Below are 18,863 nucleotides of genomic sequence, written 5' to 3' on the forward strand. Positions count from 1 at the left end.
AGGATTGCTGTCTCTACATACTGGTTAAGTTTATGTTAGCTAATATTGTTTCGTTGTTTATTTACAGATATTCAGCAACTTCCTGGACTCCTCAAGTAGCTGCCAGCAGAGGTAAAATGATATTGATAAACTGTTACTCAAGTAGAAGTAAGACTCCATAATTAGAATTATTTAAATAATTAAGCCATTTCAAGTCAAAGAACTATTTTTAGAAAATTATTTAACTCAAAGTATAAAGTAGGGCTGTAACCATTCCTCGAATGATTGGAGTACCTTGATTATTAAAATGATAATGTCTGGGTTTTTCTTCTTTTCGGGAAATCAATAAGCATCCTTAAAACAACTGGCGCGATACCTGGAGTACGGCAGCCTTCCTCTTCCCGGAGCTGCTGTGTGGTGGCCGGTCCAGAGCGAACGGCGTGAAAGAGCGCCTCAGGTGTGTTTATACAGGTGAGTTGATAGATTAAACACTGAGGTTGGCTGCGCTGTAGTTGATGCTTAACGTAAGTGTAGCTTTATGGACAAACCGGAAAATAAATTTCATATTATCCTGGTCTCAGCAAATGGGTGGCAGAGTGCATTGTGGCGGTGCATAGCTGGTAGATGTGTTTCTGTGTGACGAACGAAGGGGTCGAATCCAGTCGTTTACATGGACATAAAAGCTATAAATTGCTGGGCAAAGTGAGAGTTCATCTATTATATTGACTGAAGATGAATGCATAAAATAAAAGCTGGAGTGTAGACATTTGTAAGCCTGCCTCTTAATTATTAAGTTGGATATAATTTCAGATTTTTGTATAACCTTTATTCAGGTTATCTTAGAAAGTGAGCTAGTATTGTTACTGGTTAATTTTCTGAACGATTAACTAGAAAAGTAACTGATAGGGATACTCCAATATGAAAAAAATAGACTGATGTTGATATCTTAAAGCAACACTGCTGTTATGTTAGATTTACTAATATTTTATTTTATAAATTGTTTTTATCCAATTTCTCGATCAATTGTAAGAATAATTGATAGATTACTTGAATACTAAAATATTTGTTTATAACAGTCCTAGTATAAATTATATCTACTAGAAACTACTGGTGGAATTTATTTTTGTTGGATTTTTATCTGTCAAACAGATTCTTAAATTGTTTTTGGGGTAATTCTTACATCAGCCTTTAAAGATTTAAATATGTCTGGCTGTTGGTTTCCATTTATCACATTACACATTAATACAACAAAAGATGAACAGGACAAGAAAATCTAATCATTAATTTTCTTAAAATATCTGTTTTTGATCAATAACACAACACAAGAAACATGTTTATATTGCATATATTATTTATTTCTAAACAAAGCTATTTACATGGTTTTGCCGAACACAGACACTGTTTTTAGCCTTCAAGCAGCTTAAGGCATGTTGTTATTTTCACCATTTTGCTTATAAAGAAGGTGGCAAATTTGTGATAGGCTTCATAAGAGAAAAATTCACGTTTAACCGAAGAAGGTGGATTTGTCAACCTGTCAACAATGGAAACAGAGCACGAGAGTTGTTGATAGAGGTAGAAATTATATTTGAAAAAAAGCTGTCTAGCATTTCTCAGTTCAAAATTAAAGATTTTGAGTTTTTAGATATCTAAATCGGCTTGTAGTTTACTTTTACCCCACTGATGTTCTGCTTTTCGGCACTCTTCGACTCAAAATTTCTCCAAGGTGGTTTATGATTCCCAGAGATTACTTTTGTTGTAACGGGAGCAATAGCGTCAATAACTTTCTCAATTTTAAAAATAAAATTGTTCATTACATCAGAAGTACACGAGTGTGTAGCAGTTGATGGAAAAGCCTGAATAAATTGATCGATAATAGTTTCTGTACAAAGGTACTGCATGGACATGACAAGTAAGAGGGAATTTCATCCCTCCACTGGTGCGTCTCCTTCAGCTTCTGCATTTTTATTAATCATATCGTTATATTTGCTCTTGAAAAATCCAGCCTGAGAGGAAAAACAGGAAGGAGAGTAGAATGAAAATTATGTGTGGCAAGATAAATGCTGGTAGACATACAATAAACATGTAAAGCTGACCTATTATGCTTTCTTGAACAGGTTAGGATATTTCTATGAGCTATGCAAAACTTTGCACAAAATAATTCTTATGCTGCATTCAGACTGAGCATGATTTGAGCATGATTTGAGCCCAATCAAGGGCGTTTGGTTTACATTCAAAGTTTATTTTACAAGCGTTGCGCGTCTAGCACTGCATGGTTAAAGTGTTTTGAGTGTCAAGCGGGTCCAACGCAGCTGAAGCTGGTGTTGGAAAATATGAAATATTGCCGCTAGAGCAGAGAGTCAACCAATCAGAGAGACTCTGCTAAGTGACTTAGTGGTCTGAGGTTGATGTCCTGCCAGGAGATGCAGGCACCGCTGCGGGTTATCATCAAACTGGGTTTGGGTGAGACAAAAATAGTGCTGATATCAGCGTCCAGCTAGCTCCTGAAACTCACCAAACTCACAACACCTTTGAATTATCTGGTGAATTCACAACAACATTTTGTTGATTTCCATAAATAAAGCCAAGGAACTCAACATTTCAGCCTCCATTGTTCAAAATAACTGGGAGAGGCAAAATGACAAGAGGCTCCTCCTAACGTGCGTCATGCCATTACCAACTGTTGAGGCTTTCTTCAATAAAAACTGAACACAAAATGTTCAGCAGACATCTGAGCCTCCGTTAAGATTGCAGAAGATTTCACTATATGATATTTTGGTGCCACTCTCAATTTTATGCATCATTGTACAAATACGGCAATTGAAAACAACGGCTCATCCCAATGTGTATCTACCGCAATGTTAACGTGGGTCTACAGCAAAATGTCAAGCGTCTGACTTCGACGTGCACATGTCAGATGTGTTGTTGACATGCAAAACGTGTTTGAACGCAGCATTAGATAATGAGTGTTCAGTTTGGTTAGTTCTATTTAGAGCTTTTTTCAGAATGAGCTATTTTAAGGTTTATTTTAAGCGTTGCGCGTCTAGCACTGTGTGGTTAAAGCGTTTTGAGTGTCAAGCGGGTCCAACGCAGCCGAAGCTGGTGTTGGAAAATATGAAATATTGCCGCTAGAGCAGTCAACCAATCAGAGAGACTCTGCTAAGTGACTTAGTGGTCTGCAGTTGATGTCCTGCCAGGAGATGCAGGCACCGCTGCGGGTTATCATCAAACTGGGTTCGGGTGAGACAAAAATAGTGCTGATAGCGACCCTCATCAGCGTCCATCTAGCTCCTGAAACTCACCAAACTCACAACACCTTTGAATTATCTGGTGAATTCACGACAGCATTTTGTTGATTTCCATAAATAAAGCCAAGGCACTCCACATTTCAGCCGCCATTGTTATAAATTATGTTTTTTTATACTTTTTATACTTTTATACATTTGACAGTTTTGGTTTACAAATGAAGATATAACAATGCAGTTACAATCTAACTGAACACAAAATGTTCAGCAGACATCTGAGCCCCCGTTAAGATTGCAGAAGATTTCACTATATGATATTTTGGTGCCACTCTCAATTTTATGCGTCATTGTACAAATACGGCAATTGAAAACAACGGCTCATCCCAATGTGCATCTACCGCAATTTTAACGTGGGTCTACAGCAAAATGTCAAGCGTCTGACTTCGACGTGCACATGTCAGATGTGTTGTTGACATGCAAAACGCGTTTGAACGCAGCATTAGATAATGAGTGTTCAGTCTGGTTAGTTCTATTTAGAGCTACTTTCAGAATGAGCTATTTTAAGGTCACTTTAAATCCACAGAAGCTGCTGCTAACCATCCCCCCCCAACTGAACATTTACACTTGCACATGAAGATGGTTGCAAACTGTTGTGCAATTATACAGTTGTACATTTTTGAAAAGCAGAAGAACCTCCTGCACGACCAACAAGAATGTAGCAAGTGATTTTTAAATTCTAGGTTAAAATGCTTGTCTTTTCCAGCAGCCATTGTACAGAGTGTACAGTGTGTACAGGGATTTTAATAAAATCTTAGTTCACTCACCTTATACAGACCGGCAGTAAGTAAAGCCAGAAAGGCCAACCCTCCCAGAGATCCTCCTATAATCTCTTTAGTGAAATCTGGTTTAGGAAACACTTCTACCTCTGCTTCAATCTGAAAATGAGAGGTTTAGAAGTTTCAAATAAAACCCTTAAGGTCCGATTGGTACTAAGATGTTGATAGCAACATGCTGTCACCTTGTGAACAGGAGGGTCACTGTTAGAGGTTGTAGAGAAGAAGATATACTGGTTCTCATCATACTCTAGACTGGCTGTACTGGTCAGGAGGAACTTCGCAGATGAAAGTCCGATCTGAGAGAGAAACACATCAGGGACTATGAGCTTTTTTATTCTTTTTTTTTTTTACAATTTACAAGCTAGTCAGCGCATCTACATCAACTTCACATCAATTACCTGTTCTATCCATCCTGAGCTGATGTTTGCAGAGATGGTGTACGTTTTGTCCTTGTTCCGTTCCATGAACTGGTAGCACCTGAACACTCTGCACTTCGCTACGGTGCAGTCCTGTACCAAAATTAAAGATACATGATACTGATTAACTGTGGGAATTTCAGAAGACTAAATGCAAAAACTGAATCAAAAAAGACAATTTAACTAAGTATTAATTAGTTCTTTGAAATGAACACAATTAAACCTCTGATTAAATTAAAGTTGAAATGTCACATTGTGTGGAAACTATTTGGAAATAGCATAACATTTATATAAACTTTAAAGAGCTACTCCTTTATGAAGAAACACTGCATAAAGACATACTTACCAATATTTTCTTTTCTTTTATCTTATCAACAAAATCAGTGGCAGTGGGTTCTTCATCTCTACTTCTCTGACAGTCTGGAATCTGAAAACAGAGCTCCATCTGATCAGTTTAAGTCCTTTTTACATTTAATTAGTTCTAGTTTGTAGCATTTGTCACCTGAAAACTGCTCATGTCCATCCAGATGTCTTTGTCACCAAGTTCTACAGGAACTTTGATCACCACAGTCATATTTAGTGGTCTGATAGTGTTAAAAACCTAAAAGAAGTGGGAATAAAACACAAAGAACCCAAATTATATAATGACTGTTCTTGAATATAGAAGATATTTCTGACCGATCTGATCTGAGAGAAATCTTCTTTTACCTTTATTTTTTGCTCAAGTGGTTTTTGAGCAGCATTTTCGCCAAATGTGAAATTGTTGTAGCTGAGGGAGCTGAGCATACATTTCATGGATTCATTTAATAAAATATATTTAAACTATTGTGGATTTTTAAATAATAAATTATTTGCTTGAGTTAACAAACCTTTCAATTGTGACAAAAACACTGTACTTGACAGCAATCTCCTGTTTTTTGTCGACTTCACTAGAAGAGGAGTGACGCTCATTGTCACTATAAGAGAAAGATCAAATAAAAAATTAATTAAAAGTTCAGCATCAAAGCCTTAAACTCTTTGAGTTGCACCTGGTGGCCTTCGCAGTCACTTCGATCTTTCTACTAAGACCTCTGTTGGTGTTGAAATCATATGAGACAATGAAGATTGCCTAAAAAGGAAATGAAAGAGGGATCAGATGACTTCCTCTTTTAGTTAAATAATGAGTGAAGCAGCAGCACAAACTAACCATGGAGTTGCTTTTGAATATTGGTTTGTCGACGCTACAGACTGTCTTTCCTTTTGTTACACCATCCTCACTGTCCACAGAGTTGCATTCAATTCTTCCCTGCAATAAAACACAGATTATCAGCTTGTTGCAGCAGCTTCACCAACATAAATTAATATTAGTGCCTTACTTCCAGAGGTGTAACCTTCCTGTAGGAGAGCCCAACTGGGTATGTGAGAGTAATGCGACTGTTGTACGAGTTTTCTCCTCTGTTCTTCACAGAGACAGTCACATTCAAAAGTTCATCTATGCCGACTTTAACCACTGAGGATCTGAAAAAACATGATAAACGACAGGTGCATAAAGATTGTGATATCATTTACTATCCAGTCTACGTTTTGGTCGGACAGTGTTAGACAGTAGATTATTTAAAATGGAAAAACGTCCCACTGGAAAATGTGATTTTTGTTTTCAAGAGACAGTCAAAGATGTCTTATTGTTCTGTCCCAAGTTTTCAATTGAGAGAAAGGAACTGGTATGCAGATTACAGGAAAACCAATTACAGTTGAATATACAAGCCGTTCTATATAAACCTTTCTGTTTTGAATCTTATTGTTTTTTGTTAGGGCAACTTAAGTAAAATTAATAGAGAGAATGTGGTTACTTTCTTTTCTTTTTCTGCTTTGTTTTTCTTCTTTTATTGTTATTTGTTTACTTTTAGTTTTAAAATTTGCATATAGATCCACAATCCATTCCAATAGATGGTGGTAATGCACATCTAAACCATGCTTTCCAACCGTCATAAAAGAAATTAAAATAATAATAGGAAGAAAAATACATAGTTGTTCTGTTCCTAGCCACTAGGGGGCACAGCAGAATAAGATAAAGAGATGTAAAACGGAGAAGAATCTGGACTTGAGACTAATGGCCTTGTCTTTTACTCTTTTGTAAAGAACAAAACTAAATGTTACTGGGTGGAAATTAATCAGTTCTTGACATGGTGTCAGAAGTCAGTAAAGGGAAGGATTTAAGCATCAAACTGGCGGCGTGTAATGCGCTGGAGCCGTCAGACTTTGCCCAGCCGTCATTATGGCATTGCTACATAGCTTGACTGGGAAAATGGTGAAGTACAAGTAAATACACTTTTTTATGTGACGGGCAAGGAGGCAGAGCTAATATTTAGCACCTTTACATTCACAGGAGATGATGAATATTATGAAGCGATTTATGCCTAAAAGAAACACAGTGAGAGTTCATGCGTTCACAGACTTGCCCAGCAACAGGGGAAGAGTGAAGAGTCGTTTGTCAGCTAGCCTGTCGCAATATGCCAGTAATCTCATGATAAATCCAAAACAATTTGCCAAACAAATACAAATGTATAAGTTTTGCAGACATAATGTGTATAGTTCACCGGACATATCAAGGCTTTACTTCCAGAAACAAATCTCTTACTTGGTGAAGTTAAAATCCACCTTCAAGTTGTCTTCACACACTTCATCAGCTCCACAACTGATCTCAAACCCAATCTGTGGAGGACAATGAACTATTAAACAGATCTGCTCAAACAAAAGTTTACATTTAGGTCAATATATTTTTTGAATTACTTCATGATGTAATGTTTTGTCTGAAACTGTCATACTGGTAACCATGAAAGGAACTCATCAAAAGTTGTGGAAAGGTTAAAGCTCAGTAAAGATCTTTCTGTTCAGATTCAGGATGTACAGGATTTACTCACATAATGAAATGTTGTGGTTTTAACCTGTGGAGAAAGGCTTGGTCTAGGGTTTGAGCCAGAAGGTAAACCATCAAATGTGAATCTGAGCTCATTACTGAGAGGATTGAGAGCATCTTCTGGACAAGACTGCAAGGCATTGAGATAGAAAGGTGATTAATTAAGAAACAGTTGAATCTTATATAGTTGTACAAGATTACTGTAACGGTTCCATTAGGACTTACCTCAATAAAAAAGTCCATATCAATGCATTCTTTCCTATTTAAATTAAGATTAAGAGATCCACTCTTGTGCCTCACATCCTTGCTGATCTCAGCTCGGTTGTTTGGTATCTTACGATTTGCGTCCAACGTTAAAGTGAAATTAACCTGTGCTTGAGCTGCAAGATGTTTTGTTTGTTAAAATTTCTTAAATAAAAGGCTGGACAAATAGAAAAACTGAAGAAATGTACCTTCATTCACATTAGACAGTTTGCTCATAGTAAAGCAGACAGTAGCATTGCTTGGCAGTGGTTTTGAACAGTCTGGGTTTTGAGTTGGGATCAGATTTGGGTTGAACGACACAGTGGCAGTCACTGTTACAACTGGTCTGGATCTAGAAACAGAAAAGGCCATGTTGTTTGTTTTGAGATTGTGAAGCAAGTAACAGCTTCATTGAGGATAAAAACATTTGGAGTTTTTATCCTCTTAAAGGTAAAGGTAATTTTATTTATATAGCACATTTTCAGCAACAAGCCAATACAAAGTGCTTTACAGGAATTAAAAGGAAATACAAAACTAACATGTAAACATGCTTAGGTTGCAAATGAAGACGAATTTGTTCAATTACAGAAGATGTGTGTTAATAAATAGTCATAATGGGAACTTACCTGAGTATGACAACTTTTCCCTTTGAACCCACTGCTAAGTCAGGAAGTCCATCACCACTCTGATCGTAGGAAGACTGACTGATTGAGATGCCAAATAACTTCAGGCCTGATTGGACTGTGGATGCAGCAATTTTCTGTGTAATGAGAAACATTGTGCTTTATCAAGTTCATCCATCAGTTTTTTTTATTAGCTTGTCTGTTCAGAGTCAAAGCGTGGCTGGGGGTAAAGGTCACTAACATACCCCTCATTAGGCTGGTGCATTAGGACTTAACCTAATGCGAGCATTGTGTAAGACGTAATGAATACAATTTCTAGTGAAATTGAGAGTAGCCAATAAACCTAACAATCGTGATCTTAGACTATCAGAGGAAGCCAGAGTACCTGGAGAGAACTTACAGAATAATGTGAAGAACAAGTAAACTCTATTCAATAAAGACCCTACCATCTGTGAAGGTTCAACGCATTTTGAAAAACAAAACATTTAGTAATTTGTGTTTTGCTCACCTGTGAGTAAGTAGGATTTATTTTTCTTCCTCCTTCTCCTTGGAATATGTAGATGCTGCCTTGGCCATCATTCTCCAAAGGAGCTCCAACAGCCAAATCATTGAATGTGTCTGCATTTATATCAGGCAGAACAGCAAGAGACGACCCAAACCTCCCTCTGACAGACGCATCACCTCTTAGTGTGGTTATTTGTGATAGATTATCAAAATAACAAACCACACTCTGGAAAAATGAGGGGATGAGAAAATCTTTATTTATGCCAAAATTTAACAGGAGGTTAAATAAATGAACATAAATGACTTGGCATTTACCAAACGACTTAATTCACAGACATAAACTCGTCCTTCTCTATCAACGTCTTTGTACATCGGAGAGGATATGAGGATTAGATCAGTCACACCATCATTATCCACATCCATGGCACAAACCTCAGCCCCAAAATATTCACCAGTCTGGAAAAAACAAGAAGAAATGGTCATCAGGAACAAGCTTTCATTTTTTTACACAGTTGGTCTCATAATCTGATCACAATAATTCAGCAATATCGTTCAGTAACAAGACCGGTGTTGTTAACTAATGGGTCCCAAGACTCATGAAACATGTACCCTACCCTCTGTTCAATTAATTCTCTTTGTCACTAAGAATGTCAACAAATGTACATCTTAGTTGTATAAGTACAAAGGAATTTGGCATTTAGCAAATAAAAACAGCTTTGGTTTTCATAGATGGCTTACAACAAAAATAATTTTATCTAATTTAATGCCAGAAAGAGAAAAAAAATAGTTGCTCGTCTTTTTATTGAATGGATGTAGTCAGTAATGGCATAGCTACTTTGAAAAAGTAACTAATCGGATTACTGATTACTCCTCGAAAAAGCAACTTTGATTACTGGTTACTTGATTTGGAAAGTAACTAAGTTACATTAAAAGTAACTTTTTTTAGTTACTTTCAGCAGGTGCTGACAATAATATTCCGCCACTTGTGAAAATTACATTGATCTTTGCCAATACTTAGTTGCAAGTTATTTCATAATGATAACATCAACAGGGTATCTCCACTTTTAAGGTTGAACTGAAGGGGAGATTGTTTAATGGTTACAACAGTATAAAAAATACCTTAGTAATTTTTGCTAATTTTTGTATCTGGAAAACTCTAAATAGACACGCCACACCTCCCTGCCCCATCCTCCAGGTTTTGTGGTACGGCCCTGTATTTGCTGTCAGAGCCCTCGCTCCTCCTGTGGCTCCACATTCAGATGGCTGCTGCACAGATTTGTGACACTTATCTTAATATTAAAGGTTATAATGACATTTAGTTGCACAACACTACAGACACGTTGGCTGTTTTTACATTGATTGCTGTGTTCATATTAATCTCGATGTTCGTAGTTTGTTGTAGCGCAGCGCGAAGCTTGACGTCATTCACAGCAAATATATTAACTTGACATTAAAGGCACTACGGGACGGATTATCCGGGAAATGATGGGATTGGAAGGCCTGACAAAAACTCTTCAGGCCAGACAAATTATGCGGCTTATTATGTGTTAATGCTTATTTCCAAGCCCAAATAAGCGTTTGAAAACAAGCCCAAAACTAACCCTCAACCCTCAACTCATTAAATTTGCTAGAGACTTTACAAAAAAAACAAGCCCAAAGCCACTTATAATAATCGGACTTGGCGACAGAAACTCAAAATAGTTCCTGTTTTGCCAGCAACAAAATGCGCATCTCTCTCCTCCCTCCATTGTTTACATATGTGTCGCGGCATACGATCAACTGCTGACTGTCGCATAGAAACGGCAATCACTCCCCAAGACGTACAGAGAAAATAAAATTAAATATAAGAAAAAAAAAATTGTAACGCACAGTGTTTTGGACAAGTAACTTTAATCTGATTACTGGATTTGAAATAGCAATGCAGTAGATTATTGAAAGAAGTGGTCCGATGTTAGTAACGACTTACAAAGTAACGCATTACGTGTACGTACTGTATGGATGTACTGTACCTACCTGTGATTGAAAGGGTCTTATTTGATCTTCCAGTTTTTCATTGAAAACTGTCATAACAACTCCTTTGTGTTGATTTCTTGGAGCACCAAGAATTGTCAGTGGACCATTGTTGGTTTTAGCAACAGCCATAGAATAACCTGGAGTTTAATGGTTAAATAGTCAGAGACCTCAGGGAAAATGGTTTTTCGGAATGTTTAAATGTTTTGGGCAGTAAAGTTGTGAAACAGATTGAAATATCTACATTTGACTTTCTAATAGACAAATAGCAGCTATCTGGGTCTGACTTTTTCTGATATCGCACAGAAAAAGTCACATTTCTGTCCTGTACTTACCAAGGTAACTGTCAGGCTCAATGGATGGTGGCTCAAATGTGGCGTTGTTTAAAACATTACTAAGCAAGTATTTCTTGTAGCCTCCTTTCCACTGGTTAGCACCAACCATAGTCATCTGAATATACTGCAATGCAAGAACAGAGAGAACATTTTACTACAAATATGGGTTTTTAATGCTGAAAATTTTACTTTGATGTTATTTACCCCAGACACATAAGCTGCTCTGAAGCCTTCTTGAGACATTTCCTGTTTCAGTGTCTCTCCATCACTTTGTGATCCTGTAAATTCAAAACAAATTAAATACTATTTTTACAGAGTTCTTTAGAGTTCCTCTACACCACAGAGCACAACAGTAACTTAAATATAGTCTTTACTTTGTAATTTAATAAAATTGCGATTCATATTTGTAAATAGCCACTGTAAGCTATGAAACAAAATGTATTCATCATGCTGAAAAATTAACAAATGTTTCAGATGTTAAATTATACATTTATACCTTCAATGGAAAAAATTTTGGCCTGCAAGTTGTCCCGTATTTTGTCAAGAGCATCAAAGCTTCCCACTTGAAACACAAAATTGTCAGCAGGTTGAGATGCAATCGCTCTGAGCTCTTGTTTTGCATAGTAATTTGTGAATGCGTTCCCCACCTAGAGGCAGAAATACAATGTGAGTAAAACATGCTGCAGTAGTTCTTTTCAAAACAGTCGTCATTTAAATGTTCTCTTCATGTTTTTGAGTCAAGATCAGCTATATTACTCAAAGTGTAACACTGTTTTAGATGCAGCACAATAAATGGTTTTAGAAATAAAATGAAAGTTTAGAACTTATGTGAAATTTTGTAAGAAGATGTTCAAGGGGGGGGAAAGAGCAAAATTCAGTGTTTTTATAGTTATATATTTGACAGTTTCAGTTTACAAATTAATATATAACTGCATTTACAATCAAAGTTAATATTGCTTTTTGTAGTATGAAATTGCAATTTGTTGCACTCTAGCAGACAATAGACATATAAATGTTTACATGTATTTGTAAAAAAAAAAAAAGAATAGATGACGCTTACCCCAATAGCAAATCGAAGAATGTTTTTTTGATCAGCTGACTGTGTTGCTGCTGGTAAGTTTTGGCGATCTTGGGATGCTCCATCTGTAATCACTATTAAAATTCTTTTCACATTTGACCTGGAACCCCTTTCTTGTGAGAAGACGTTTTCCCTGTTAAAAAAAAAATATATATATATTATTATTAGTATAATTACTCTAGTTTTTATTTAATTAAAAATGATTACAATAAATTAATTAAATACAATTAGCAAATACAATTGATAGAAATTGGTGGATTATTTTTATACTTAATGGTGCAGAAAAAGATTTATTTCTGCTAAAGTCTATTTTTCTTTAATTGTGCTTCTAAATCACAAATAGCTCTAAATGTTATTAATGCACACAACACTTGATAGCAAAGAACAACTTATTTTTTATCTCCATGTGTTTCACATTAGTGGAAAGCTTAGACACTTCCAGAATCTGTAAATAACTTAAATTGCCCAATCAGACCTGTTCATGGCTTTGTTGTGGCCAGTCACATTTAACAAACAGCACCACTCTTCTCGTTGGGATAAACAAAGAAAACAATACATGAGTTAAGAGACTAATATTTTCATTTCAGGTTGCATTATATATTATGTTATTGTGAGGGCAATTGGTCTGTGACTATTAAATGTGTTATGTGGTCCTCAGCTTGAAAAAGTTTGAGAAACACTGCTCTAGCGGCTACATATGCATAAAGTCTGACCACCTCAGGCAGAAAACAATTTATATAACGTTCCTGAGCACATTGGGTCTGCAATAATCTTTGACTACAAACATTTTTTTACTTTAAACTAATGGCAATGTCATGCTCACTAAAGTGTATGACAGTAGTTTATGTTGTCTATTTTTCTCATCATCTCTTATTAAGTAGTTTCATCTGATTTGCTTTTATTTTTTTATTATTTGTGCAATTATGAAGTAAGACTGGGCAATGTATTGAGTATACTCAATGTATCACGATATTTTCAATTCACGATAGTTAAAATGGCTATATCGCGACCATCGCGTATAAATTGTCGTTCAAATCATAAACTTTCACCGTCAAATTCACTGCGAGTATGGTTTATCCAACACCCTCCGAATGAATCACTAGTCCCTCCCCCCTCCCAACCTGAAAAGTTTCTACCAATCACGCTGCGCTGAGAAAACAAACAACATGGTGACTGCGAGAGTTTGAGGCGAGCCGTGAATGAGACGGTAACTGAAGAGGAATCAGATGAACTTGTTTAGTTCCAAAGAGAAACAGCACCGGATCAATAATTTGACAGTGGTTTGGATTTTATATGGAGGATGTCGAACAAAATGAGGTAATCTGCGAAACATGTTATAAAACTATAGCGACAATAGGTTGTGCCACAAATTTATTTCACCACCTAATCAGACGATTCTTGATAGCCGCTCTTCCGCGATAGAACTAGCCCTTTAAAGTGAAACCTGAAGATATAGGTAGGATTCATTTAGTGCTATGCAATGGGACTAATAACTCAAAACCACTCAGTCTTTTTCTCCTTCTGTGTCAGCTTTACGATACACACAGACGCGTTGCTATAGCAACTGACAACAACGCAACTTTGTTCTCAGTTGCTACAACAAAGTAGCAACTGACAACAAAGTTGTCAATCCCTTCTGCAGACAAGGAGACACAGTATTTGAATTAATGCTTGAACTAAGATCAGATTATTTGAAATAATGAGGATAGCAGGGAGCTTGAATTTTAGGAGATTAACAAAACGTTTTTAATCAAAACTGCATAAAATTCATTTGTTTATTTGGTAATACATATAAGGATTATGTATTATCCTAATACGTAATCCTTATGTATTAGGATTCAGAACCAAGAACACTCAAACATTTCCCCCACATAGAACGGAACATTCAGTTCACTACAGTTTTATGCCTTTATACTTTATATGTATTTTGCGATTATTAATATGTGATCACTGTGGTAGATTAGCTGCTGCTGCTATTAGCCACAGCGATAGTTGATTAGCTAATTTAAACACCTGCTTTACTGATGCTCTGTCAGTTTGTGTGTAGGTCGCCTTTTTATTTTTTAAGCTGAACCAAAGCACACCTTATGCCACAACACATCGATATGTTAAGTTTCTCAAAGTCAAGCATAACTGAACTACTTCCCTCTCCCTCGCTATTTTTTTTTCTTAGTTAAAACTTATTTCTCACCTTGTTATCTAGTCATAGTGTAGACAGTTCATAGCAAAACACTGAATCCTTTTTATATGAGCTTACATTTAAGTCTAGCAGGGAAATGGGGGTGGGAACTTGCGTTGGTGACATCATGTTGCAATAATAACATTGGAGCTCATTTAAGAATATTGTGATATATATCGTGTATCGTGATAGAGCAAAAAAATATATCAGGATATTAGATTTTCCTCATATCCCCCAGCCCTACTATGAAGTAAATCAAAGTAAATATTTTAATATCCTTATAATATCTTAAAGACAAGGGTAGTAGTATAGCTCTTTTTATCTATACAAACTGAGTAAAAGATAATCTGACTTCAAAAAGACTGTAGCATTTTCTGGACATCAAAATCAATCTAGAATCTTCACTGGGTTACATTGATAATTACTTTTCCTAGTGGGTAAACACACATTACCTGCTGAATCAATATTTGTCTGTTTAAACAAAAAAAGGGACATTCTAAACTTTTCATGATCAGATTTCAATGTCATTTTGTCCATTTAAGTTTTCTTTATAGTAATATTGACATAATGTAGTGTATTACACACTAACATGTCAGAAATACTTACACAACATTTTGGATGGCTCTAGCTGTATATGTTCCTCCGTATAACTGTTTGATCTTGTCAATTTGAGATTCCCAGTTGGAAGTGCTAAACGTGTTAAAGTAGTAATGCGTTGTTGGATAACTTGAAAACTGGGTGATGGCAAACTGCAAAAATGAAAAAATGGATATGAAGTCAGAAAACAAAGGTACTACAGTAAATCAAAGGCAGCAATGACCTGAATGGAGATGTTTTCCTCAAAACTCAACATCAAGGTTTTTGATTAAGTTTTGATAAATGTGTTACTTTTCACTAGCCATACCAAGTCTTTTTTAGAAACGTTTTTAGAAACTCACATTGTGAGTGAGTTTCTAAAAAAGATAATTGAGGGCCTACCATCAATGTTCAACAGTGGTGACGTTCACTAAAACAATTGACCAAATTATCAATGAGAGTCTCACCTGTGTATCTCTTCCCAGGAATGTTCTGATCAGATTTTTCACAAATTCTTTCATTCTGCTGAAATCATCACCAGCTATACTGCCTGAGCCATCCAGCAGAAATGCAATGTCAGTTTGGATTTGACACTCTGTGAAAAGAAATCAGAGATCCAGACAGGTTTCCTGACCGTTATTCAAGTGTGCTAATGAGAAAGTTAACCTCCAGTTTACAGAGGCAGTGACATAATTATAATGGAACAGGTTCACTGTACTTACCTTCAGTGGCAGACGGGTAAGACTTTACAAACGTATTATCTGGATTGAGCTCATAGCACAAACCGTTGTACATGGTGATAGTTTTGCAGTCTCTGGGAATGGTTGGACCACAGACCTGGGAAATTTGTGAATAATATACCTTTACATTTTCATCCATTACTTATTCATTATTTTCTGTAGCTCATCCTCTCACCATTGTGTTTCGTGTTGACGGATCATTTGCCATCGCCAAACCAAGAGACATGTTGACAGCAGCTCTTTGCTCTGTAAAAACAATCACTGGTGGTGACGACTTGACAAAATTATGACTCATTCAAAATTGTTCCCATAAAATACAGTAATTTGCAGCATTTCACTTTGTTTTAATCTAAATGTCTCTCAACTGAAGCTGTTATAACACCAGTTTGGTCAAAGGTTGGCTTAGCCAAATGTTGCTCCATAAACCTTAAACCATAAAAAGAAAAAGGAAGCTGTTAAAGGGAAATGTCTGCTATATTTTTAATCAAATGGCAACAAGATATAAAAATGAGAAGGTAAGCTTGACCTTTTAATAAGAAAGATTATTTCACCCTTACGGATTTTTTTCCTTTATGGGGGCATCAAATAAATGTTGGCATCCAACAGAGTAAATAGAGAAGCCAATAATTTCCCCTAAACCTGAATGTTCACTGGATGTTACATTACCATAGTCTGATATTAAAACTTCAGCTGAAACATATAAGTTTGATGGAGAAAATACTTGTTTACTGGACTGCATGCTTGACATTATAAAATTTGTAAGTTTAAATATCTTTATTGTGAAATATGTGCATTCACAATATCAGGAGTAAAGTGATTCCTACCTAGAGCAACAAGATTGCTACAACTGCCTCCTGTGTTGCACTGATATATCCGTCCCCTTTTATTCCCTTCGTACTGTAGTAGTGGGGCGCTGACAAGGAGACTGAGAGAAACACAGACAAACATTGGTTACAGCATATTACAAAAGTTTAAAAAAATTAAATCAAGTTGACTCACTCTGATTGTCTTTGTACCACCTGGTAGCCAAAACTTTCATCAGACTGACTCAGGGTTTTCCAAGACCCAGAATCAACATTAAAGCCGACGGCAGCTTTTAGCACTGAGGGAAAAAAAGAAGAAAAAATCCACAGAATCCCTTTAATTCAAAGCTATTATGGTTTTTCTTTTACTATTTGTTAGATTATTCTGTTTTAATGACTGAGTACACTAATATTTTGGTGAAGACTGCAGGAGAGAACTAACATGTTCTGCAATGTCTTTGTTTAACCACTAGGAAGCACTAAAGACCAAACTTTTCAAATGTCACAAGAAATGGAAACAATAAAGTTAACAGTGTAAGTTGAACATTGCAGTCAGGTTTTAATATTTAAGCTGTATCATGCAACTGGCTTGTTATTTTTTTACTTTAAAAACTGAAATGGATTTTGCTCCCTAAGATGTTTTTGCCTAATATTGAAGGATGTTTCCTGTATAACAGGATTATGTTTATTGGATTTTCTTTCTCCACTATCAATTCAGCTTCATATTTTTAAAATTAGTAATGTTACCTGGGGTGAGATTTACATCCTTTTAGAACTTAATTAGACCAACGTCTTGCCAATCAAAACAAATCTCTGCAGTGAGCAGGGTGAAGTCTCTGAGAGTGAGAGCTGAGCAGCAAATGGTAAAAAAAGGAGGAGCTGGCTCTCACTCGATGGGATTTGGCTCTTCTGATTTACTACAAAGCGTGTCACCTGGTGACTCTGAACCCATCCAGCACTGAACAGATGGTTAGAATAGATAAATACCTGGATGTGCCATAACTTTCTCCAGCTGAACCAAAACAAAATGGAAGTTATCTTTGAACCGAAAGTGAAACAATTTAGTCAGCTCACAGCTTCAGTTATTACAGGGTGAAATTAGTGATCAAGCCCGAAATCTTGGTGTAGTGATGGAGTCAGACCTGAATGTTGTAAAGATGGTTGGAAAATCAGCTATTTTATTGGCTGAGAGGTTGCCAGGCAATGGTGCATTTTTGTTCCAAAAGCAAGCAGAAAATGTTTTGTAAGCAAGCAGAGAGTCCGAGCAGAGACTAAGGCTGTGTTCACACTGCAACCTGAAGTGACCTAAATCCAATTTTTTTTGGACATAATGTGACAGGAAGGATTCTTTTCGAATGCGACCCATATCTGATACGTGTCCAATTCAAATGCAACCTAATGTCCAGGTCACATTCATCTGAACTGAACGTCACTGATACTGAACAAATCTCACTATTCTGCATTTTGATACACACAATCGGGAAGAAAAACAACAATTATGACAGACTATATGAGGATTAAGTTGTTAATATGCCGCTCCGGTCGGACAACAACTTCATATGTGTAAGCCATGCTCCACCGTTAGCATCCATGTTTACTTCCGCAAACACTGAGCTCTTCTTCTTTTTATGACAGAACACTGAGAATGCTGATGCTCTATTGCGCATGCGGGACACTTTCAGGTTGTTGCCCGCTCGCACTGCAGAACACATACAGGTCGCATATGTTTGGCAGTGTGAACGGTCCTGGCAAAAAAAATCCGTTTTGACAAAAATTCAGAATTGGGTCACTTCAGGCTGCAGTGTGAACGGAGCCTAAGTAAGGAGAAGTTTTGATTACAAGCGTTACATGTTTTGAGAAGAAAGACATGAAGTCCTGCTTTCAAAATAAAAATGTTAGCAAAAGTATTAAAAGTTTTGAGAACAAAAGAGATGAAATTCTGCTTTCAGATTGAAAATGTGTTCTCTTGGATTATGGTAGAAAAATTCCTCCATACACATTCAGTAATTCAAACTGGATGCAGAGTTAGGAGCGCAGGTTTGAACCAGCAAACTCCTACCACCATCACAACATAATAAACTTTACACTTTATCTTTGGATGATGTACAAAAGCTGTTTTCAACGTTCTTATGTCATACTTCTAGGTTATTTTTGTGCTTGTTCTTTAGGCGTCCAAGAAATAATAGATAAAACAGAAACTTATTTTACTGTCTGCAGCTTCCATCAAATAATTAGTTGTCACACTAGCAGATTACTTAAAACGTCTGCATAAAATCAGAAGACACAAACTTTCCTTACCTAAACAGAAAAGTGCCACAGTAATTTTCCAGTCCATTGTGTTTCTGGCATTGAGATCAAACTAAAAGTGTGATTTCCTCTCTTGTCAACCAATTTAAACTGAGA

General features: G+C 36.4%; 1 protein-coding gene across 1 annotated transcript; it reads right to left on the reverse strand.

Annotated features, from left to right (window-relative positions):
- Positions 1-1,825: 1,825 nt before the first annotated feature.
- Positions 1,826-18,863, reverse strand: LOC116727070 (integrin alpha-M-like). The gene is made up of 30 exons (XM_032574177.1): positions 18,759-18,863; positions 16,657-16,759; positions 16,482-16,582; positions 15,833-15,903; positions 15,640-15,754; positions 15,385-15,512; positions 14,948-15,090; positions 12,145-12,295; positions 11,581-11,731; positions 11,289-11,362; positions 11,085-11,208; positions 10,753-10,889; positions 9,055-9,195; positions 8,744-8,965; positions 8,239-8,372; positions 7,822-7,964; positions 7,595-7,749; positions 7,374-7,499; positions 7,091-7,164; positions 5,829-5,970; positions 5,660-5,758; positions 5,502-5,581; positions 5,343-5,429; positions 5,182-5,251; positions 4,976-5,074; positions 4,820-4,900; positions 4,456-4,566; positions 4,240-4,353; positions 4,046-4,156; positions 1,826-1,982 (listed from the first exon to the last, which is right to left on the reverse strand). The coding sequence occupies exons 1-30, from the start codon at positions 18,793-18,795 to the stop codon at positions 1,902-1,904; spliced, it is 3,405 nt and encodes a 1,134-aa protein (XP_032430068.1). The 5' UTR covers positions 18,796-18,863; the 3' UTR covers positions 1,826-1,901.

The sequence above is a fragment of the Xiphophorus hellerii genome, chromosome 10, assembly GCF_003331165.1.
Source record: "Xiphophorus hellerii strain 12219 chromosome 10, Xiphophorus_hellerii-4.1, whole genome shotgun sequence".
In the NCBI taxonomy this organism is placed as follows: Eukaryota; Metazoa; Chordata; class Actinopteri; order Cyprinodontiformes; family Poeciliidae; genus Xiphophorus; species Xiphophorus hellerii.